The 25,083-nt window shown below is 36.4% G+C and overlaps 1 protein-coding gene across 2 annotated transcripts in view; it reads right to left on the bottom strand.

The window, feature by feature from the left end:
• The window catches only part of MKLN1 (muskelin 1), a 182,181-nt gene that overhangs the window by 32,367 nt on the left and 124,731 nt on the right, over positions 1–25,083 (bottom strand). For both annotated transcript variants that reach the window (XM_080818012.1, XM_080818013.1), the window contains exons 12-13: positions 22,488–22,617; positions 3,911–4,058 (exon numbers count right to left, since the gene is read on the bottom strand). In XM_080818012.1, coding sequence (XP_080674138.1) covers positions 3,911–4,058; positions 22,488–22,617 — 278 coding nt within the window. The remainder of the gene's footprint in view (positions 1–3,910; positions 4,059–22,487; positions 22,618–25,083) is intronic.

The raw sequence follows: 25,083 nt of genomic DNA, 5'->3' as shown, positions 1-25,083 counted from the left end.
TTACATTCTTTTAATGTCCATCCCAAACCTCACTTAAGAAACTATTTCATGTTATGAAACACAACAGCACATGAGAAAGCTCAAACCAAAGTCTAAAAGACAAGATAATCTCATCTATTTATTCACAATAAAAAAACTCACAGATTTCTTTCAGTTTTACTGCTTAAAATAGATGTCCTACTTAGGAAATAATAAATTCCTTAGTTGCTGCATGGAGGAAGTTCTCTCTGAAGCGCCTATTTTGTAAAATATCCACTTATGCAGTAATCACAGAAATGTCAGAGCTGGATTCTCTGGGCCATTGTTTTCCAAAGCAAAATGTGCAGCACTAGTTCTGTGAGATGTTCTGTGACAAAAAGGTCCTGGTTTGAAAACACTAAATAATGCCTGCCACCCTGCTCTACTGAAATCAGTTCATTTATCAAAACTAAGTACACCCGGAGGGGAAGGGAAGGAAAAACAAAGTTAAGATAAAAACAGAGAGGGAAGCAAACCTTAAGAGACTCTTAAATATAGAGAACAAACTGAGCTTTACTAGAGGGGAGGTGGGTTGGGGGCGATGAGCTAAATGGGTGATGGGCATTAGGAGGGCACTTGTTAGGATGAGCCCTAGGTATTATATGAAAGTGATGAATCACTAAATTCTACTCCTGAAGCTAATAATACACATATGTTAAGTAATTTGAATTTAAATTAAACAAAACAAAACCAAGACCACCTGGGAACATTAAAGAAAACACTGTTCTCAATTTTACACTCTGACTTGGTGGCAAAATCTAGACTACAATACAATTCTCTTGACTTCCAGATCAGGAATCATCTATTAACTGAAAAAAATCAGAGGTAAAATCCATTCACAGAACATCACTGTATACATAGGCACCAATATTGACTTCTTTTCCCAACACAGGCGTAACTCTCAGATGTTGTGGGTTCAGTTCCAGACCACCACACTAAAGCAAATACTGTAATTAAGTCAGTCAAAGGAACTCTTTTGTTTCCCAATGCATACAAAAGTTATGTTTATACAACAGTCTATTAAGTATGCAATAGCATTATGTTAAAAAATGCATATACCTTAATTAAAAAATACTTTATTGCTAAAAAATGCTAACCAACCTGAGTTTTCAGCAAGTTACAGTCTTTTTGGTGGTGGAGGGGCTTGCCTCAATGTTGATGGCTATTCACTCATCAGAGTGGTGGTTGCTGTAGGCTGGGGGAGCTGTGGCAATTTCTTAAAATAAAACAGTTGACCACTGAACAACATGGGTTTGAACTACAGGGATCCACTATAATGCAGATTTTTTTACAGTATGGTATGGTCTCTTCCCTCATGATTTTCTTAACATTCTTTCCTCTGTCTTACCTTATTGTAAGATTATAGTACATAATACATATAACATACAAAATACATTATTAGTCAACTGTTTATGTTATTCACAAGGCTTCTGATCAACAGTAGGCTATTAGAAGTTAGGTTTTTAGGGAGTCAAGTTATGCATGGATTTCCAACTATGTGGTAGTTGGCACCCCTGAGTCCTGTGTTGTTCAAAGGTCAAGTGTAATGAAATTGGCTGCATCAACTGACTCCCTTTCATGAACTACTTCTCTCTAGCATAGGATGCTGTTTGACAACATTTTACCCATGAGTAAACTTCTTTCAAAATTGGAGTGAATCCTCTCAAACCCTGCCACTACTTTATTCATTTAAAAAAAATTTTTTTTTTCAGTGTTCCAAAATTCATTGCTTATGCACCACACCCAGTGCTCCATGCAATACATGCCCTCCATATTAACCACCAGGCTCACCCAAACCCCACCTTCCTCCCCTCTAAAACCCTCAGTTTGTTTCTCAGAGTCCACAGTCTCTCATGGTTTGTCTCCCCCTCCGATTTCCCCCAACTCACTTCTCCTCTCCATCTCTCAATATCTTCTGTATTATTCCTTATACTCCACAAGTAAGTGAAACCATATGATAACTGACTCTCTCTGCTGGACTTATTTCACTCGGCATAATCTCTTCCAGTCCCGGCTGCCACTGCTTTATTAATTAAGCTTATGTAATATTCTAAATCCTTTGTTGTCATTTCTACAATCTTCAGAGTCTCCACCAGGAGTAGGTTCCATCTCAAGAAACCATTTTATCATGAGAGACTGCAGCAATGCAGTCACGACTTTAAGCTCCACTTCTCATTCTGATTCTCTTGCTCTTTCCATCACATCTGCAGTTACTTCCTCCACTGAAGTCTTGAACCTCTCAAAGTCATTGATGAAGGCTGGAATCAGCTTCTTCCAAATTCCTGTTCATGCTGGTATTTTTCACGTCTTCCCACAAATCTGAATGCTCTTCATGGCATCTAGAATGGTGAATCCTTTCCAGAAGATTTTCATTTTTCTTTGCCCAGATCCATCAGAGGAATTCATAATCTATGTCAGCCATAATCTTATGAAATGTATTTCTTAAATAAGACGACTTCAAAGTTGAAACAACTCATTGATCCATAGGCTACAGAATGAATGCTGTGTTAGCAGGCATGAAAACAACATTAATCCCATTCTATATCTCCATTAGAGCTCTTGAACAACCAGGTGCATCCTCAATGAGCAGTAATATTTTGAAATGAATCTCTTTTTTTGAGCAGTGGGTCTCAACAGTGGGCTTAAAATATTCAGTAAACCATACTATAAACAGATGGGCTGTCTTCTAGGCTTTGTTGTTCCATTTACAGAGCACAGGCACAGTAGATTTATCATAATTTTTAAGGGCCCTAGGATTTTCAAAATGATAACTGAGCACTGTCTTCAACTGAAAGTTACCAACTGCATTAGCCCCTAACAAGATTGTTAGCCTGTTCCCTGAAGCCTTGAAGCCAGGCACTGACTTCTCCTCTCTAGCTATGAAAGTCCTCGATGGCATCCTATTCCAATAGAAGGCTATTTCATCTACAATGAAAATTTGATGTTTATTGTAGTCACTTTCATTAATAATCATAGATCTAATGTAACTTGTAGCTTCTACATCAGCACTTAGATGTTATCAAGATAGCTTCTTTCTTTAAACCTTAGGAACCAACCTTTGCTAGCTTCAAACTTTCCTTTTGCAGCTTCCTCACCTCTCTCAACCTTCACAGAATAGAAGAGTTAGGGCCTTGCTCTGGAGTAGGCTTTGGCTTAAGGGAATGTTGTGGCTGGTTTGATCTATCCAAAACACTAAAACTTTCTTCATATCAGCGATAAGGATGTTTTGCTTTAACATTCTTGTGTTCACTGAAACAGCACTTTTAATTTCCCTCAAGAACTTTTCCTTTGCATTCACAACTTGGCACAAAAGGACTAGCTTTCTCCCTTCACTTGAACACTTAGAGGCCTTTGAAGGGTTATTAACTGGCCTAATTTCAATATGGTTATGTCTCAGGGAATAAGGACGTCTAGGGAGAGGGAGAGAGATGAGGGAACAGCTGGCTGGTAGAATGGTCAGAACGCATATAATATTTATAAATTAAGCTCACCATGTCATATGGGCCCAGTTCATGATGCTCCCAAAACAATTACAACACCACCATCAAAGATCACTGATCACCATAATAAATATAATAACAATGAAAAGACTTGAAATACTTTGAGAATTATCAAAATGTGACATATAGACATAAAGTGAGCAAATTCTGCTGGAAAAATAGTGCTGACGGACATGCTCAACACAAAGTTGCCGTGAACCTTCAACTTGTAAAAACTGAAACATGTACAAAGTGCAATAAAGCAAAGCACAAAAAATGAGGTATGCCTGTACTGACATTTAAAGGTATGACATCCCAAATTAACATAAGTCTTCTATTTCTGTCTTTTGAAGAAACTAACATCCTCAAATAAATGTTACATTGGGATTGAGACACGGACCAAAGCTCCTTACCAACTATTCCTCACAATGTCATAAATCCAGAATGAATTTCTGACATTCTCCTCCCTCTTTTCCTTGTCTTTGCTGAGTCCAGATAAGACATGTATTTCATTCAGTTCTGGATCAATGGTTGCTCTCTGTGTGAATCCTGTCATTGGAACTATAAATTGAGAGAGAAAATAAGATGACAACATTCATGTTAAATAACAGAGTAGAACCACTGTACAAAAGATATATCCAACAGACTACAGAACTTTTGTATTACACAACAAATAATTGTTTATTATGTTCTCCCTGCTGTACAAGGGCAGAGGTAGTTTGGTTCACTATTTAGTTCCTAATGCCTGGCAAGTAGTTACCCAACTATTCGTTGAAAGAATAAATGAATGCTAACTACCAGAAGAGAGCTACAATGCAGGAAAGAGGTATGCAATGTAATCATTTTTATTGAGGGAACAAAGGTCAATGCTTTATTAACTGATTTTTTATCTCAGCTCTAATGTAATAGCAGAGGTAAAACATTCAAATGTTGACCTGGAAAAACACAAATTTGACAGAAAACGAAACACATGTTTGTTTAATAAGGCCAGAGTCACTTAAAATATCCCTATAATTTCCAAGTAAAAATAAAAACATTTTGGTGTATAATATGCCTTTTTGTTTTCCTGAATAGTTCAAACTGCCCAGAGATAATATATTTTATTTTTCTAAGAAATCCACTAAATGGGGACACCTGGGTGGCTCAGTTGGTTAAGCCGCTGCCTTCGGCTCGGGTCACGATCCTGGGGTCCTGGGATCGAGTCCGGCATCGGGCTCCTTGTTCGGCAGGGAGCCTGCTTCCTCTTCTCTCTCTGCCTGCCTCTCTGCCTGCTTGTGTCTTCTCTCTCTCTCTCTGACATATAAATAAAATCTTTTTAAAAAATTAAAAAAAAAAAAAGAAATCCACTAAATGAGTGATTGTCATTCTGTATTATCCAGTGATCTGCGAAACACTGACACAGCAAATGTAAATTTTTCTCACCATTGTTATATGGAAATATTAGTTGAAATGTAATTTTGTGGATCATGACGAATTGCCATGAATCTAATACCATGTCATTGTTTCAACACTACATTTCTTTTATACATGAACAATCATTATATGCTCAAAATGCTAAACAATTATCAGACTGAAGTAAAGTATTTCAATCAATCCAGAATATTATGGCAGGAGACGCTAGCCACATTGATCTTCATTTGTCTTTATCTACTTTAGCAGGGTCAAATAATACAGCATTTATTTTTTCCTAGTTTACCTAAATTAACGTGCCCTTTCACATTCCTATTCAATAAATTTGTGGAGTATTTTATTTTTTTATTATATATTTTAAATTTCTTTTTTAAGATTTTATTTATTATTTGAGAGAGGGAGAGGAAGGCTCCTTACGGACCAGAGAGCCCAACGCTGGCCCAATTCCAAAACCCTGGGATCATGACCTGGGCTGAAAGCAGACACTCAACCAACTGAGCCACCCCAGTGCCGGTGTTTGTGGAGTAATTTAGAGACTATCCAATGCATTCCATAATAAACACGCTAAAAATAATGCATACACATATAACACAAATATGTTTGTATTTATACACATATGCACATCAATCCAATCTTAATAATAATCTCAACCCTCATGCCATGGTCTTTAGTGGTTATGTAAAGTCTGGTATTTTCCTAATGATGCTTTCTAAAGTTCCAAGGTTCTGCCCTCTGTTCCTCAGATAACCTTGGAAGAAAGATAAAACAGTAAAGAAATGAAATCACTTTTGTTAGTGGTAGAAGTAGAGGACATACATAACTGTACTGTATTTAAAATTTATTGCATTTAAATTTTTTCATTCCATTTCATCTTAATACTGAGCCTTTAAATTAAGAATTCTCGGGACGTCTGGGTGGCTCAGTCGGTTAAGTGGCTGCCTTCGGCTCAGGCCATGATCCCAGGGTCCTGGGATCGAGTCCCGCATCCTTTCTCGGCAGGGAGCCTGCTTCTCCCTCTGCCTCTGCCTGTCCGTGCTCTCTCCCTCTCTGACAAATAAATAAATAAAATCTTAAAAAAAAAAAAAAAGAATTTCCCAATACTAGTTGGCAAACTGTGTCTTGATCTGGCCTACCTAGGGTCAAAGCAGGCCTCATACATTCATTTACATTTTCTCTGTGGCTGTTTTCAATCCTACAAAAGCAAGGTAACACTTGCAATACTGTATGTATGGCTCACAAAACTGAAAATATTTACATTTGGCTCTTCATATAAAAAGTGTGCCGATCCCTGTTCTATAATCTTTTAAAAGTATCAGAAATGTATGACTTACTATAAACTAATGCAACAAGCCACTTACCCTAAGTAAGGACTCACTGAGGAAATGGAAATTTTGGAAACCAGCGGAGAGGGAAAGAAATTTTGAATTCTATAAAATGGAAGTGGAGTCATCAAAGAGAAGGATGCAAAGGAGTACTGGGCCGGGGGGGGGGGGGCGGGTGGAAGCATGTGAGAATGTGGAAGAATGCCAAAACCAAATTTTACATGCTTCTCTTTCTAGACTGTCACATTTTGCCCAGAAGCAGCTTGGGAGCAGTAGAGAAAAATGACAAGGATTACTTCTCAAAAATAGAAGCAGTGGCAGGTTTACAATACTCAGGGACATCATGCTTATAAAATCTATACCATAAGGTATTATAAAACATTACTTTGATTAGAAAGCATACTAGGAACCATATATTTCCCATTTCTTTGATCTTCCACATCTCATGTACTTCTTACTCTACATAATGTTGATTTTTACCTTCCAGTTATACGTTCAAGTCTATTATTGACTTTTAAACAGCTTTACACAGAGATAATTCATATGCCATACAATTCACCCATTTATAGTGTACAGCTTGGTATGTTTTTGGTGTATTCACTATAGAATCACCCTTGCAATATAATTTTTGATCATTTACAATATAGAAATGAGATGTGTGTCCCAAAAGTTTTTGAAAGCCAACCTAGGAACTTAAATACCAGTAAGTATTGGAAACAAAATAGAAGTAGAAAAATCTTTTAGATTTTCTCAATTAACTATGTGATTTCATGCAAGAAACATTTTACTTTTTTCTTTTTTAAAAAAATATTTTATTTATTTGAGAGAGAGAGCACGAGTGTGCATCAGAGCACAGAGGGAAAGGGAGAAGACTCCCTACTCAGCAGGGAGCCTGCTGCAGGGCTTTATCCCAGGATCATGACCTGAGCCGAAGGCAGATGCTAAACGGAGCCACCCAGGTGCCCCTACTCTATTTTTTCAAGTTTTTGTCTATTTGTTTGTTTGTTTTTAGTAATCTCTACACAGAATATGGGGCTTGAACTCTCATGAACCCCAGATTAAGAGTCACATGCTCTTCCGACTGAGCCGGCCAGGTACCGCTTTGCAAGAAACATTTTTAGACTCTAAAGTTTTCTTATCCAAAAACTGAAAGTAGGGCTATATAATATACCAGGTCTCTTCAAAGCTGAAATTTCTGTTAAGATCCTGCAGGGTGAGGGCAGTGACAGTACCAATGTGCAGTGTGGACAGGCAAAGAGAGACTCCTGAGATACAGACAGCATTTAGGAGGCTGTTATGATGGTAACAAGTAAGGAAATATCAATAAAGAAGCATTATTACCACGAAATGGATGTTATCAGCAGGAGGATAGGTATTATGTCCTAAGCACAAAAATCCACTGGACTGACACCATAGGGACCAAGCTTAAGGCAGCAGAAATGTGTGAAGAAAAGAGTAAAAATGTTTCACTGATTTTTTGGGGAAGCATCCAGTATTTTACTCTAAGAATACTCAAAGGCAAAATTTCTCAGGGAAGGGAAAGATTTCTATTAATCTTTAAGTTTATATACTCTAACAAATATAATCTTTATTACGTACTACAGGCAAGGAAAAATGTTTACATATAAAATGTTTGTATGTAATTAGAAAAATATGGAAGAACATACATCAAACCATAACTAATAGTCATGTGTGGGGCAGTTAGGACACTTTTGCTTTTGTTCTATTATATGTATTTTTCCAGTACATATTGCTTTTATAATTAATTATAAGGAAAAGAAAAATCCAAACCAAAATACAAAAAATACGTATCAGGGCATATATACCAGGGACTTTTGGTAGTAAGTGAAAAGCTCTCACACATCCTTCCATATTTGTCAGGAAGAAAATTTTACATTAATATTTGGAATCTTATTATTTAGATGGAAAGGGAATTCAGGTTTCAAAAGACAGTTTTATTGGCACTAAAATAAATATTTTTAAGCCATTTTGCTGGTATGAAGTCACAAAACTAAAACTAGGCATCACTTTATTTGAATTAAAGTATTTTTTATTTTTTCTCTAAAAAACAAAAATGAAACTTGTATCTGAGGAGTTCCTAACAATCAGGGAGTTAATTCAAATTTACACTGACTATATCTATGTTAATGGCCTTTTGCCTAATTTTTACAAAGTGCACTTAAGCTTAATTCCTACTTCCACTCTATGCCACATGAGTAACAATTCAAAAACATTAACAAAAAAATTAAGTCTTCCAAATCCACCTTCAAAGGCACTCTAGGTTTCTCTAAGAAGCTATTAAAAATCTCAATTTCTGTAATACTCTAAATCTCATTTGTTACCTCTTTGGAAACAGAAGAAAAAAACTTATTTTTCATTTTAAATGCAGAGTTTAAATGTTCTTATTAAGTAAAAAGTAAAAAATTTGGATATGTATATATACATACATATAAGAATTATAGCCTAGCACTCACTAATAAGCATTTTAGACTTTTGGATTTTTACTAGCAGAAGCTGCTTATGAAATCTAAACTTTGGGCCTTTTGGTTTCAGATAGCAAACTGAACACAAACTACATTATTCCTCTTTCCCAACATCCCACAACACTGGCAGGAAAGATATTCTGGCAAAAAGAAAGAGAAACCGTAGGAGGAAGAAGAAAATATGTTATCAAGAGGTAAGAAATTTTGAGGCTCTCACAGTCAAGAAAAAGAGAGCCCACTCACCAGTGGTAAAGGATAAAAAATTTCCAAGTAAGTTATCAAATACAAAAAGCAGGAGTACACTGTGAGGAGGGCTCCTGTGGAGAGAGCTTCTACTAAGGACACAGGCACCTGAATGAGAAGGAGAGCAAAGTTTAAAGTCACTGCAAACCTTCACACAGATATTGGGGAAGACAGCCTGGCGGACGAGATGTGCCATGCATTTATACACCATCACTGGTCAGTGCCTTATGTAAAGGAGAAGCCGGCTGGGAAAGATGCCTCCCCTATGACACAGGAAGTTACTGTCATTTACCAGTCCTTTTTTTTTTTTAAAGAGAGACAGAGAGAGAGGGAACACAAGCTGGAGGAGTGTGAGAGGGAGAAGGCCACCCGCTGAGCAGGGAGCCCAAAGCAGGGCTCCATCCCAGGACCCCTGGATCATGACAGGAGGTAATGGCAGCCGCTTAATGACTGAGTCACCCAGGGGCCCCTTGTTTACCATTCTTAACTGATGTAGTCCTTTATTCATAGATTTTAATGTTTAGATAGAAATCACAAGACATATGAGAAAAATTTCAACCACTTTATTTATAAAGAAAAATTATCTATAAAGATAGGGGCCTAGATAAACATATAGAATGGAAAAATAAATCACAGAAAGAAAAATAACTTTTAAAAAAAACCCCCAAAACTCATTATCTTTGTAAAAAATAAAAAGAATATTACATGTGTAAAACAAGAATAGGCTTCCATAGAAAGGAATAGAAAATAAGATGTTAAAGAGTAAAACTAGGACCAAAAAAATCAGATGACAAAATGAAAAAATATTGAGCATAGTTAGAAAGACAGACAGTGGCTATAGGCTAAAAATGGCATTACCAGTATAGCAAAAGACAGAGAAATGATGACAGAAAAGTTACAGGACACAGAGGATAAAACCACTGAAGTAAGAAATCTGTCTGAGAAGAACACTCAGGAGAGGGGAAATAACGTAGGAGGAAAAAATAATTAAAGAAAATCTACCTGAATGATAGAAACAAGCGGGTGTCCTGTTTGAAAGAGCCCTGCGTGCTAAGCATGTTTTACAAACAACAACAAAAACCACAAAACTTTATATACAGGTGTTCGTCCCTTTTTGAAAGTTTTCATGACACACTTTGCTTCTGTGTACTTGTTTTAGCTAACTGAAAGAAATCTGAGGATGATTTTCACCTTTATGAAAAAAAGGTGAAGAGCAAAAACAGCATGTGTTTGTTTTGTAGTGAGCCCTTAGAGAGGCAGAGCGCACCCTCCCCAGGAACTACAACCAGCCTCTCCGCACCAAGCTGCCCCAGTTGTGAACTGTGTCTGTGCTTTATCTCAATATATTTTGTGCATCAGTTAGCAAGATGTGTCCTAAGGTATCAGAAAAGTCTGAGAGAGAGGTGGTTTTTTGGGTCTGGGAAGAGTCAAAATTTTTCCTTATAATAAGGTGGTAATTGCTTCTTTGCTTTATGCCAGTTTGGCTTACAGAAGTTTTCACAGAAACACTACTTTTGGATAGTGGGAGAAACAAAAAGAGAGAGAGAGAGATAAAGATCTCCTAATGAAACTTTAAAACCCTAGGAATAAAAAGAAAAATTTTAAAAGCTTCTACAGAGGGGAAAAAGCAGTTATTAGACCTTTTATCTGTAACAATGAACGTTAGAATACAATGGAATAATAACTTTAAAATACTGAGGAATATAAAAAGATAAGGAATTAAAAGTCTATTTCCAACAAGGAGGGCAAAATAAATAAATTTTTGGATTAGCGGAAATATGAAAAGTTATGTCAACGACTGCATATGAAACAATTTTTTGAGGAGCTATTCCAACAAAACTAAAAAGGAATCCAAGAAAAGGAATGACATGGGATGTAAGAAACACTGGCAGTGATAGATGACACAGGAAAGCAAAAGGAAGCTTCAAAGAAAATAAAGATCCATTAGATTTTGAGCCTTTATAAGACATTTGGAATGGGGCGCCTGGGTGGCTCAGTGGGTTAAAGCCGCTGCCTTCAGCTCAGGTCATGATCCCAGGTCCTGGGATCAAGCCCTACATTGGGCTCTCTGCTCTGCAGGGAGCCTGCTTCCTCCCTTCTCTCTCTGCCTGCCTCTCTGCCTACTTGTGATCTGTCAAATAAATAAATAAAATCTTTAAAAAAAAAAAGACATTTGGAATGAAAAAGTTTTAATAGAGCGTATTTTTCACCTGTAAGTCCAATCACAATACCTTAATTATACATGGTACCCCACCCCACCTTTCGTTGTTTAGAATTTTGGCCCTGATGTTTTTCTTCTGGCAACAATCAATTTTCTTAAGATAACTTGATCACCACTTAACACATACTTCTAATATATCCTAAATTTATTTGTGAGTCTTGTTTCCAAATGGGTTTCCAATACGGGTCTTCATATAGCAAACCTTCCTAGGCATATATACCTAAGAATATTTTATTTGACACTAACATATGAAAGGAGAATATAAATTTCTTGGTTTAAAGTCATTTTCCTTGATCACTTTTTTTTTTTAAAAGATTTTATTTATTTATTTGACAGAGGCAGTGAGAGAGGAAACACAAGCAGGAGGAGTGGGAGAGGGAGAAGCAGGCTTCCCTCTGAGCAGGGAGCCTAATGTGGGGCTCAATCCCAGGACCCTGGGATCATGACCTGAGCCGAAGGCAGATGCTTAACAACTGAGCCACCCAGGTGCCCCTCCTTGATCACTTTTTAACTTTACTGTTTTCTTTCATCCACTACTGCTGTTGAGCTATCTGATGTCCGACCACCCATCCATCCATCCATCCTTCCATCCACTCACCCATCTTTCCTTTTGTATGTCATCTTTCTCTCTGAATTCTTTCCTAATCTTCCCTCTGTCTTTGATATTCTTAAGCAAACTTTAATATGTCTAGGTAGGTGTCCCTTTATTCTTCCTGTCAGGTACACTATAAGCCCTTTCACCAATCTGAGGCCTTTTGCTTCCAAATTCTAGCAAATGTACCTCCCTCATTTTTTCAATTATTCTGCCCTCTTAAATTTTTATTTTTTTCTCCTGTTACTGCTGTTAGGATGTTCACACTTGCACAATTCCTTTCCATATCCTCTAGTTTTTCTTTTATATATATATTTTTAAATTTTATTTATTTGAGAAAGAGAGAGAGAGAGAGAACTAGCCTGAGTGAGGGGAGGGGTATAGGGAGAAGCAGACTTCCTGATGAGCAGGGAACCAGACACAGGACTTGATCTCAGGACCCCAAGATCATGACCTAAACTGAAGGCAGGTGCTTAACTGACTGAGATACCCAGGCGCCCCTTTTTTTATATTTTCTATCTCTTTATCTTTTTTCTTTCCTATTTTTTCCCTAAAGAATATTCATTCTCATCTTTCAACTAATTAATTCATTCACAGCCATTCTATTTATAATATTTGTTGTAGTCTTCATTTCAAATATATTTCCCGTATCTAGTATTTCCATTTGGTTCTGTTTTTACAATTTTTAGATCTTATTTCATATTACTAGTACGTCCCTTTATATCTTTATATTAATTATGCTTGTTTTGAACTCCTGGTTCAACAATTGTAATAATTCTGCTTTAGATCATATATGTTGTCAGTTTACTGAGTTCTTTTGAGACATCTGTAGTCCTCAGCTATCTAGTTATATCTCTGTGAGGTAGTATTTTCAACATACCAGCTATTATTTCTTTTAAGATATATCAGGGGGGGACCAAAGGTCAGGCCTTAAGTAGCATTAGCACTAGTGAATTTAAGGAAAATGGAGGGGAAGAGCCATTAAGTAGTGAAGCCTATTCACAAAGAACCAGTTAATTACTCTACTTACTATCATCCCCCTATGTAAGGGTTTCACGGCTTTAGACCCTTTAGGGTAAGTAGAAGGCAATTTTCCTGAACTTGAAGGATGAAAGAGAAATGGATTACTGAGAGCAGATGGTCAGGCCACATCTATTTTCACCAATTCTTAACACAAGTAGGGTTTATGCACTGCCATAATGTTCTTTGGATTCTGCACTAGTTGTATAAGCTAGTTTCTATAGTGAAGGAACAAGAATTAACTCAAGGTAATTCAGGGGACAGAAAGCATTCTATCTCATTTAAAAGAGCTTCTGGAAGCCAGTTGCCTCTCATTTTATTTTTCTAGGGCTTATTTCTGGGGTTTGGGTCTGGGAAGAGTCAAAATTTTTCCTTATAAATAAGTTCCCTTAGGAAGGGAACTATGTTAGTTTGCAACTCCGGCAGAAATAATTTTCTTTCTATATTGTTTGAATTCTGCTTTATGAATTATGCACACTGCATTACTTCTATAGTAATTTTATTGAAATAAAAACTGGTTGAACAAAAATGGCATTATCAAAAACTAAAAAGTTCTAAAGGTCAAAACCAAGGAAGAAGTTTTCATTCTAATATGTTATAACTATTAACAGTCTTCTGTATTAATTTTCTTCCCAAGAAGAAAAAAAGGCTATTTTTATGAATTTAATGGTTTCTAATGGGTAGTTGTGAGGTGAGGGGAAAAGAATAGGAGAGCTGTAACATATAATATTTTAAAAGCTTTTAGATTCAACTGGCAAAAAGCTCAATTGAATGGCATAAATCTTTACTAGTCTTTATAAACTGACTCACACAGAAAAATTAAACAGATCAGTAAACAAGATCATTTGTTAATCATGAATACATTTTGAAAGAACACTTGTCTGAGGAAACAGAAGATAAGAACAACACAACTATTACACCCAACTTGTTTTTAGTTTTTCCAGGAAATTACAATGATCATTCTTCAACTCTCCTATTTTTTAACATTTTTATTTTGAAAATTTTGAAAACTTTTATTTTTTAAAAAGACTTTATTTATTTGACAGAGAGATCACAAGTAGGCATAGAGGCAGGCAGAGAGAGAGAGGGGAAAGCAGGCTCCCCAGCAAGCTGAGAGCCCAATGTGGGGCTTGATCCCAGGACCCGGAGATCATGACCTGAGCCGAAGGCAGAGGCTTAACCCACTGAGCCACCCAGGCGCCCCTCTCTAACATTTTTAAAACTTGAAATAGGGCAGCTAAAAAATGATTTTATCTGACAGTCTAAATCACATTTTTCTTTTCCTCTTCTTTGGTTGACCCAATAGGGGAAGATTACCAGAATTTGTAACATAAGGAAAGCCTACAGGGAGGCTAAAAAGACAACAGAGATATTTTTGAAGTTATTTCAATTCCTGAGGAAGATACATCATTGCATTAATTCATGAATAATCTCAACTCTATTTTTGCTTCATAATCCAATGCACATATTATTAGTTACTTCAGTTAAGACACAGGAAAAAAAAATACAACTTCAGAACTGTCACAGAAATATAAGTTTAATAAAAACAACTTTCTAAAATTTCTCTATTTGTTAGGTTATTTTCAGCTTCAAGTAACAGAAAACCTGAGTAACAGTTGATTAATGAGCTCATATATCAAAATTTTGCAAGTGGGCAGCTCCAGGATTGTTTCAGCAATTTAACCAAATCATGGTGCTAGGTAAACATCCCTACAATTCTCTTGGCCTTGCTTTCTTTTTGAAAGTTGCCAGTGCCAGCTCTAAGCATTTACATCCTTTTATACTATCTGTTCTGTTCCATTCCATTCTGTACAAAACTGTACCTTTATAAATATCTGGTAGTGTTAATACTACATTACTTTTTTTTAAAATTTGTCTTCTTCTTTTTTTAATAATTTATTTATTTGCCAGAGAGAGAGAGAGAGAGTACACACAAGCAGGCAGGGAGGCAGGCAGAGGCAGGGAGAGAAGCAGGCTCCCCGCCAAGCAAGGAGCCCGATGTGGGACTCGATCCCAGGACCCCGGAATCACGACCTGAGCCGAAGGCAGTGGCTTAACCAACTGAGCCACCCAGGCATCCCACTACATTACTTTTCATTTTCAAAACTGTCTTACTGTTGTTGCATGTTTGTTTTTGCTGGTGAACTTTAATTCATATTTACTATCAAATGACCTAAATTTTATATTAAAAATACACAACACTTATACAAGCTTATAACTAGCAAAAACACCCCTGGGAGAGTAGAAGGGGAAAAATTATGTAAAATTAGTATTGACAATAATGATGAGAGGGAAAAAAGTACAGAATACGATTTTATCAGAATGGCACAACAGATATAAAAGATGCTAACTGGAAAGCAATGAAGCCCAGTTGCACGGAAAATAAACACTACCATTTCCTAGCTTAGTAACTAATCTACGTTAATGACAGCAAATCATTAGCTTCAGAATCTTCTCTATACTGCTGAATTGGCCTGATTTAGTTAATTGTCAGAAGTCTAAAAGGGTCCAATTCACAAGGACTTATTCTATATAATTACATACATACAAACACACACACTTATTTATGAGAAAACAATGTCAATAATGTCAATGTTTGACCAATTCCGTTAGTTGAACTAAAAATCTTTTAAGACTTTGCTTTTAAGGTTTTCATGAAAATGTTTATAGATAAATTAGAACTTGCAGACATTACGAACATAGCCCTCATGTTACTTTCACAGCCTGATAGCAGAAGGGAATGAAATTGAACTGTCAAAATTTTGGAGCTACATGAGGCCTTAAGATCAACTGGTCCAACCTCATTTTCGGATGAATAATCAGGCTCAGAAAAGTTATGTATACAATTTTGCCAAAGTTGCAGAGGGATGAGTGGCAGATCCAGATGAAGAGAGACCAAGTCTTCTGATTCTCAATTCACTATTCTTTCAATTATACCAATCTGCCACTATGGTTAGAACAGAATGGAATAAACAGTGACAGATGTGGGAAAATACAGTCAACAGATGTTAAGGAACAAAACAAGTAAACACAAAACTACTACAGAACAGAACTAAGCTGTAAGAGCTCTGTATCACCAATGTCTGACTTAGCATCTGCCAAATGGTGAAGACTCATATATGTTTGCTACCTTGAATAATACACATATGAGAAAGTAATCCTATTAAAATAAACTGAGTTTCTATAGCAAACTATAAAGCTCTGGTGGTGTGACAGACTATCTTCTAAACATAATTTTCAATTAGTGTTAAATACAGAGCTTACATATGGGGAGTCTGCTAAACCCCCTGTGCTTGCCAAAAGTTATTCAGAAATAAACCCAAATTTTAGATGTGCTGAATTTTGATGTAATTATGTATGTGTTAGACACAATACTAATAAATCCCTTCTTTCTAAGCAGCTGCCAATCCACTGATTTAAATTGTAATTTCTTTCTGAGGGGAGCATAACATTGTTACACTCTAGTTAAAAAGTAAGAGTTGAAATTTCTTCAAATCTTGAGATGTTAAACCTAAGATAATACATTTAAATGATTATAAAGAGCAACCATTTAAGATGTTATAGTATCTAACACAATAAAAAGTTATAAAAAGCAGCAGCAATTTTACAATTAGATATGCCATTTCTTTTTTTCTTTCTTTTATTTTTTTTAAAGATTTTATTTATTTGAGAGAGAGAGAGAGAGAATGAGCAGGGAGCCCAGCTCGGGGGCTCGATTCCAGGACCCGGGAATCATGACCTCAGCCGAAGGCACTCAACCCACTGAGCCACCCAGGCACCCCAGATACGCCATTTCTAATTGATGATCTTAATAATTCAAATTTCTTCTATGATTTCAAACAATGCATTTGAAACTCCCATCATAAATGCAGTTTTAATCAAATAACCCACATTACTGAATCACAGATAAACATAGTAATTATATGTTAAGTCCATCTCAAATTACAGTAATTAACTGTAGTAGAAAAGCTTTAGAACAACAGTTAATAAACAGAATGTTTAAATAAGCTACAGAGCATCCATGTAATGAATAAAATTGCTATTTTCTTTTTTTTAAATAAGATTTTATTTATTTCAAAGAGAGAGAGAAAGAGAGCATGCACGTGTGAGTGGGAGGAGCAGAAGGAAAGGGACGCTGAGCATGGAGCCTGATACACAGCTCGATCCCACCACCCTGAGATCATGACCCGAGCTGAGATCAAGGGTCACAGCCCAACCTACTGAGCCATCCACGTGTCCCCAAAATTGGTATTTTCTAATATTTAATAAAGTGGGAATTTAAATAGTACTTTCCCTTGTCCTTAGAAGGGCTTTTCATGGCTTATAAATAATAACATAGTAAGATAAAATAAAATTAAATGGACTTTTATTTTATTTTATTTTTAAATTTTATTTATTTATTTGACAGACGGAGATCACAAGTAGGCAGAGAGGCAGACAGAGAGAGAGGGAGAAGCAGGCTCCCCGCTGAGCAGCGAGCCTGATGTGGGGCTCGATCCCAGGACCCTGGGATCATGACCTGAGCTGAAGGCAGAGGCTTTAACCCACTGAGCCACCCAGGTGCCCCTAAATGGGCTTTTAAAAATCAGGTGAAAGTAATCCCATGGGAGGACAATGGAATATACCAAAGTTCTGACATGAGGTTTTCGGTTTGGTCTACCTTAATTCAGTGAAAGATTTTTTAGGAGATCTAGAGTACTGAAAAGACTGAGTGTTCTTTAAGAAATCCTGTATTTCAGCTAAGCTTTTCAAAGATTTTGAAAAGCAGAGTCAAGATTATACTAGATGAATATCTAGAATTGTGTTACCAATGAAGATTAGAACCATATGCTTTAATTACTAATCTGGGCTTGAGGAGTTAGAGAATTTCAGGAGACAATGACCTGTAAACTAAGATCTGAAAAGATGTGCAAAAGTTAGTTACACTTTGAGGTCAGACAGAAGAGTGAATCAGGTAGGGAGAACAGCACGGACAAAAACCCAAAGGCAAGAAAAAGTGTATCTATAAAGAATTAATATTCAGTGGTCAGGAAACAAAGAACTGGTGGCAAGGTGAGGGTGGATACTAAAAATGGGGCTGGAAAGCTAATTAAGGTGGGGCATATCATAAAGGAAACTAGGAGTCAGGGGGAGTTTAGATTTAATCTACAGGGCAAAGGGACACAACAAAAAATTTTAATCAAGGAAGAAGGCCTATCATGTTTACATTTTATATTTTATTTTTTTTTATTTTTAAAGATTTTATTTATTTATTTGACAGAGATCACAAGTAGGCAGAGAGGCAGGAAGGGGAGGGGGGACAGGCTCCCCGCTGAGCAGAGAGTCCGATGTGGGGCTCGATCCCTGGACCCTGAGATCATGACCTGAGCCAAAGGCAGCAGCTTAATCCACTGAGCCACCCAGGTGCCCCTATTTTATTATTTAAAAAAATATTTATTTACTCGAGAGAAAGAGAGGGAGGGAAAGCTGTGAATAGGGGAGCAGAGAGAAAGAGGGAGAGAGAAAATTAAGCAGACTCTGCACTGAGTGCAGAGCCAGACATGGGGCTTGATACCACAACAGTAAGATCATGACCTGAGCAGAAACCAAGAGTCAGACGCTTAACTGACTGTGCCACCCAGGTGCCCAGAGTTTATATTTTTAAAATTACTTTATCTTATTAGCAGTAATCCAAAAGTAAGATTGTTAATCTACTTCTTTGTTTTCCCCATGCACAACTGTGAGCTCTAGAAGATAGAACCCTTATTCACAATTGTATCTCTAGCACTTAGCTTATTATCTGGAACACAGCAGGTGACCAAAAAGTAACTGTTGAATAAATATCCAAGCACACATTTTTGCACTTCACTGGTAACACAAAACTGCTCTATTCTGCTTGCAGTACAGAGAATGAGATGGGGGGAGAGGTGGCATACACAAGACGACGACGACCAATTATTATAGCCAAGCGTAATCAAGTAAATATTTACCAACTGTATTCTCAGCACAAAATGACTACTGTAAACATAAGAACTTGAAAAGCCCTTGGGAAAAAAAATGATTATTTTTTTTCAGTCATTTTTCAGAGTAAACAAGATATGTTTTGGGAGCACCCGACTGGCTCAGTGAGTGGACCTCGTGGCTCTTGATCTCAGGTTTGTGAGTTTAAGTCCCAAGCTGGATGTAGAGACCACTTTAAAAAAAAAGAAAATCTTTTAAAAACAAATGGGGATGCCTGGGTAGTTTAGTCAGTTAAGCGTCTGACTCTTGATTTCAGCTCAGGTCATGATCTCAAGAGTCATGAGGTCAGGCTCAACGTCAGGCTCTGCACTGAGCATGGAGCCTGCTTGAGATCCTCTCTCTTTTTCTCTTCCCCTCCCTGGTCACTCGCACTTACTCGCTCTCTCTCAACAAACAAACAAATAAAGAAGAGGAAGAAGATTAGGAACAAAGGCCAAATAGGTGCTGATAGCTCAAACTAGTGAAGTTGCAATGGAAATAGAAGATGGAGGTAAAACTGGCATTACTTAATTACTAACTAGATCAGTGAACCTGCAGATAGCATTAGCACATTCGTGGGAAAACTAAGTAACACTAGCCAAAACCAGAGGGTCAATCTATCTCTACTCTTAGAATAGCCACAAGCAGGGACACGATATAATTTTGGTCACTTACAGACACACAAGCTAAGACTGAGAAATAAGTTAACTTGATCAAGGTTACTTGACTAAGGACTGAGATAGGCTCTGGAGCTGAAAGAGTGGTTCTCAACTGTGTCCACATGGGTATCAGAAACCTCTGGGGCCCAGGGGAGACAGACAAAGAGAGAGACAACGGCACATGGGTGGGGGGTAGAAAAGAAGGGATGAATAGGAAGGAAGAGAGAAAGAGGGAAAGGAGGAGAGGGAGAGGAAGAAGGAGGAAGAAGGGAAGAAAGGATGGAGGGAGATGGAGGGGAAAAAAGACAGAAAAATGAAAGTGATTTTAGTTTCACTCTACTGTGCCAAAAGAACCACTGAGGTTCCACAATTCCAAGTAAAACCACAACAGTTTTAGGCAGGAAAACGTTTCAAGTATGCAGTCTAACCAGACGTTCAACTCTGCCATAAAAAACCTCAATTAAAGCACCATACAGCCTCTGGACACTGTAACTTGTAGGCATACTGTCAAAATCAAGCACTTGGAAAATGTGTATCTAGGCAAAAGAATGAAATTTCCAAAATTTCAATTAATCAGATCAAGCCTCTGGCATTACACCTTTTAATAACTACAATTTTATTTAGGAAAAAAAAATCCAAACTTCTTGCATTTGTACAAGGCACTGAACAATCAAGAGTTTTAACCATTTTTCTACCCTCATTTTATGCCAACTTCCCCACCCTCAACTCTTTCTGGAACACACTATGTTCTTTCCTGCTTTGGGACTTTTATACTTGCTCTTCTCTCACTTAACATGGTTCTTCTTAGTTCTCTACTTCTCATCTGAAATCTTGAAGATGATCATCCCTGCAGAGATGGCTTTCCAACCTGCTCTATCTATAAGGGACCTCCCCTGTGACTTATTCTCATGGCAGCCAATGTTTTTTCTTCACAGTACTTAATGGCAACTGCAAGTCTCCCCATCAGCATGTGAGTCCTCTGAGAGGACGGATTTTATCCCAGGCCTACAGCTATCTCTCAAGCACCTCAAACATACATGGCATATAGATGGTACTGAAATATGTTGGGAGAGAGGAAGGGAGAGGGTCAAGCTTAGGTGCTAGCAGATGTCTGACAAATATTATTAAGTTAATGAATGAACTTGTTTGCATGGAATAATTCACCATAAGTCAATTAAAAATTAAAGAACACACAGCAAAACTGATGATTCTGATTTTTAAGAGTTGACTATAGCAGTAATAGGAAATGAATCCACACTTGTCACTTCTCCTAATACCTGTACTCCATGGTAGTAAAACTATAATGATGAAAAAAATTACCACAATTTAATGTGTATTTAAAAACAGAAGATAAAATTGTGTTAAATTTTAGACAATAAAAAAGTTTTTTGAGAGAATCATGGGGGAGGGGCAGAGGGAGAGAGAATCCCAAGGAGGCTCCATGGCCAGTGTGGAGCCTGATGTGGGGCTTGATCCCATGACCCTGAGATCACGATTTGAGCTGAAATCAAGAGTCGGATACTCAACCCACTGAGCCACCCAGGTGCCCCTACAATAAATAAATTTTTAAAAACTAGAGGGAAATATATCAAAATGATAATAGATACATCTGGATGGTTTGATAATTTCTTTTTTACATCTTTCTATGTTTTCCAAATGCTTTACAATGAGCATATTATTACTTTGATAATCAAATTATCACACTTTACTGGTGCTAAAGCTAGCCATGACCATGAACAAAGCATTATATTGATCAATTTTGCAAATTACTATATAATAATAACTCATTTTTAAAAATCTTCAAATGATAGTCATTAAAGCTTACCCAGAGTGAACTGTTGTACTGAGTCTTTGTTACTATCACTCTTTGCCACTTTTTTTTTTTTAAATTCTGGGAAGTAGTTTAAGCATGGTAGAAAAAACACCTCTGTACTTATTTCCCCCAGAAAATAAAGCTCTAGCCTCTGCCTAGTAGGAAGTATGGGAGAAGTGTCCTGAGGGTCCCTTCATGTGCACTTTTTAATTACGATACTATCTTCTCTCTCTTTTTTTTTTTAAGATTTTATTTATTTATAAAAAAAAGATTTTATTTATTTATTTGACAGAGATCACAAGTAGGCAGAGAGGCAGGCAGAGAGAGAGAGAGAGAGAGAGGGAAACAGGCTACCTGCTGAGCAGAGAGCCTGATGTGGGGCTCGATCCCAGGACCCTGGGATCATGACCTGAGCTGAAGGCAGAGGCTTTAACCCACTGAGCCACCCAGGTGCCCCTACGATACTATCTTCTGTTAAAATGTTTTTTAAAGTTTTTTTTCTCATAAATATGAACTGTTTTAATAAAAGTATCAGTTTTTATAGTTGCTAAAAGAAAAAGCAAACTGATCTAATTTCTCAAATTAGGCACTTTAAACCACTGCATCTTAAACAAATACCATTCATCTATGTATAATAATCACAGGCAAAGTGACTGCTATGCAGGGTAACTATGTAAATTATTATCTAAAATAAGATACTTGAGAGTGAATCAGGGGTACTACTAATAACTATGCCAGGGCAATATACATAACACTGAGACCAACTCGGGCAAACCAGTCACCCTATTACGAGAATAACTTGGATGCTAAGCTTGCAAACTTAAAAGTCGTTACCAGTTACATGAAGTCCTCTCTCAGAACAAAGACATACTCTGCCATGTTAGTGCCTAATATATAAGTCACTACAATGAAAGCATAAGGTGGAACGGAACAGCAAACATAGAATAAGACAGTTTTTAAGATATTAATTCTTGGAAAGCCCCCCACCAAGCAAGCACACACATAAATAATGCCTTTGGAAATTTACATATAGTCTTTCTGCTCAAATAATGTAATAACTTGTATGTTTTAAACATATAAAACTGGATAATACAGCTGGTAGATTTTTCTTCCTCTTACTCAGAATTACTTCAATTAAAGACATGGGGAAAGGGTGAAGAATGGTTAGAAAGAAAAGAAAATGGACTACATATACTCTTCTACTTAAAGTAGTTAAGACAGGAGAGAAGAATCACTATATGTCTTTACCCATTCCAGAGTCTTTCTTGGTGCCATCTGATATTATGTCTACATGATCAGAGTCCACATCATAACTAAAGAAATCATTCAAATAGGTCTTCGATCGCTGGCCACCAAATACATATAGGCAACGATTTTTCTGAAAAATAAGGAAAAAGGGCAAAGAAGGGAGAAAGTAATCACTTCCATGAAGAATTCAAAATGATCCTTCTAAAATTTCAACCTCTATAAAAGCAATTTTATGACAGATCCCATGCAATGGAGTACTATGCTGGTATAAAGAGGAATGATGACCCTCTCTATGTACTAAAAGGTGATCTCTAGGATACCTTATCAAAGTAAAAAAGCAAGGTATAGAATAATGAATTCAGGGCACATCCTTTGCATAAGAAAGGAAAAAAAGGAATGTGTGTATGTTTGTTTCTTTCTGAAAGAAGCTTATTAAAGACCTTTATGGGAAGGGACAGAGCAAGGAAGATAGATAGAAACCAGATCTCTCCAAAAGTACACTAACTTTCGGTTTTGCCTTTGGAACTATGCACATTGCTTTTAGATAATCAACGCAAAAGAAAAAAAGCAATCCCTGAAATTCGAAAAACAATGAAATAAACCTATCTCTAATAAACATATCTATAAAGATATGACCACAAAGAGACATGCTCACAAAATAGTATTTCTAGTGATTTAATTTTTTTTGACCACTCATCCCTAGCTATATCCTAAACAGAAAAATAGTATGAAAGCAACCTGAAACATTCAGTAATTTTTCTTAGTTCTGTGATTCTGTAAGTATTATAGAAAGACATAAGGAGTAATATAATACTGTCATTAGGAAGTAGGATTTTAACCTTAAAAGATACATAAATACAAAATCAAAAGGATATTATATTTAAAAACTCAATAATTCTTAATTTGAATCGGTCATGTCAGTATGAACTAATGATTTAATTTTCCTTACTAAAAAGATACATGTATTTATATAATATACATATGTGTGTATATAGCTATATGTATGCGTATACTGAGAAGGGGGCACGTCTACTCGACAAACAAAAATTTGGGCATCAAAAAAAATAATGACAGCACTGGATTAAAAACATCAAATATATATAAAAGTCTACAAGTTCATAATAATGCTTAAAAAATATATTGGTTAATTTTGGAGCTTCAACTCATTAATATGAAAAGTAATACAGAAAAAACCCAAACATATATATTACCTATCCTGCGTGGTGTACATATCAGGGTAGCCAAATAGTTAATGAGGATACGTTTTTAATAACAGAATCAGTTAATAATTACAGAATAAATAACATAATTAGAAAAATCACTGTTTTACAAACCCTACACAATGATTATCAATGACTGCAAAAGCCATTTGGTAAAATGTGGACAAGAACCTTTACTACTGATCAATCAGACTGATAACACCCAAACCCATCGAATAATTTTCAAATCACCAAAAGTATGATAACTGCACATTAAATGTCTCTTGATATTTTGCAATCAGATCATCTTTGATGAAGTATTCTTGCACTTCTCCTTTTGTATTTCCCACCCTTCCAAAAAAAGAGAGAACATCTAAAATCAAGCCTCTGGATCTAACTACTAGCTTATAGGAAATACGGAGACTAAACGATCACAATGCCACAAGGATAAAATTAGCCAAATCAAGAATATAGGAAATTTGAGAGTACATATGATTCAGTCTCTTTAACAAGTAAATAAATGGAATACAAGGGTGTAAAAAAATAGGAGCAGGGAGTACTGTCACACTTAAAAGAAATTTAAGAGACATAACAACCAAATATAATACACAGACCCGTTTTAGAGTCTGACTTGAATAAACCAACTATATTGTTGCTCTGGGTGAATATTACAGTGGTATCATTATTACGTTTATTAAAAAATCCTTATCTGTTAGTGATATACCATATTATTTACAGGTGTAATGACATGTTGGGATTTGCCCAGCAAAATAAAATTTCAGGATAAACTTAAGAATTGGAAAAACACTGAAGAAATGAAATTTAAGTGGAATAGATATATGAAAAGTGAACAGTGGTATATTGATAACTGTTGAAACAGATAAAGTACGCAGGAATTTATTAAATTCTTCTACTTTGATAGATGTTTAAAATAGTCCACAATATGTTTTTAAGGTTATGTTAACAGAAAGAAGCCCAACTTTTCACTCTAACATCTGAAGAGGTTAAAAACATGTCTCCATATTGGTTTTGCTGATAAATTTAAATTCTAATTCTATAAAGTCAATTCTTAATTCTTCATACTTAATGGAGAGTGGCAGAGAGGAAAATAAAATAAAATAATTGATCTTCTAGTTGCTAAGAGAAACCAGTAAGTAGAAAGGTTTAAGAAAGAGAAATAGGTATGGTATCTGCAGTAGATAAGCAGTAGTTAGTCATAAAAGTGTCTAGATTAGTATTTGAGTAATAACTATTTAGGAATTACTAAGTTAACGAAAGAGTCTCATACTTAGCAACCAGTTCACTGCTGAGGAAGTTTTACTTTTGTCTATCATTGCTAACACTATTTTGATCGCTCTCTGAAGATCTGGATTTTACTACTTCTTTTCCTATTGAGA

This window comes from Martes martes (assembly GCF_963455335.1).
Source record: "Martes martes genome assembly, chromosome: 11".
Lineage (NCBI taxonomy): Eukaryota > Metazoa > Chordata > Mammalia > Carnivora > Mustelidae > Martes > Martes martes.
Note: the sequence above shows the minus strand (reverse complement) of the source record. Positions and strands in the feature narration are given on the sequence as shown.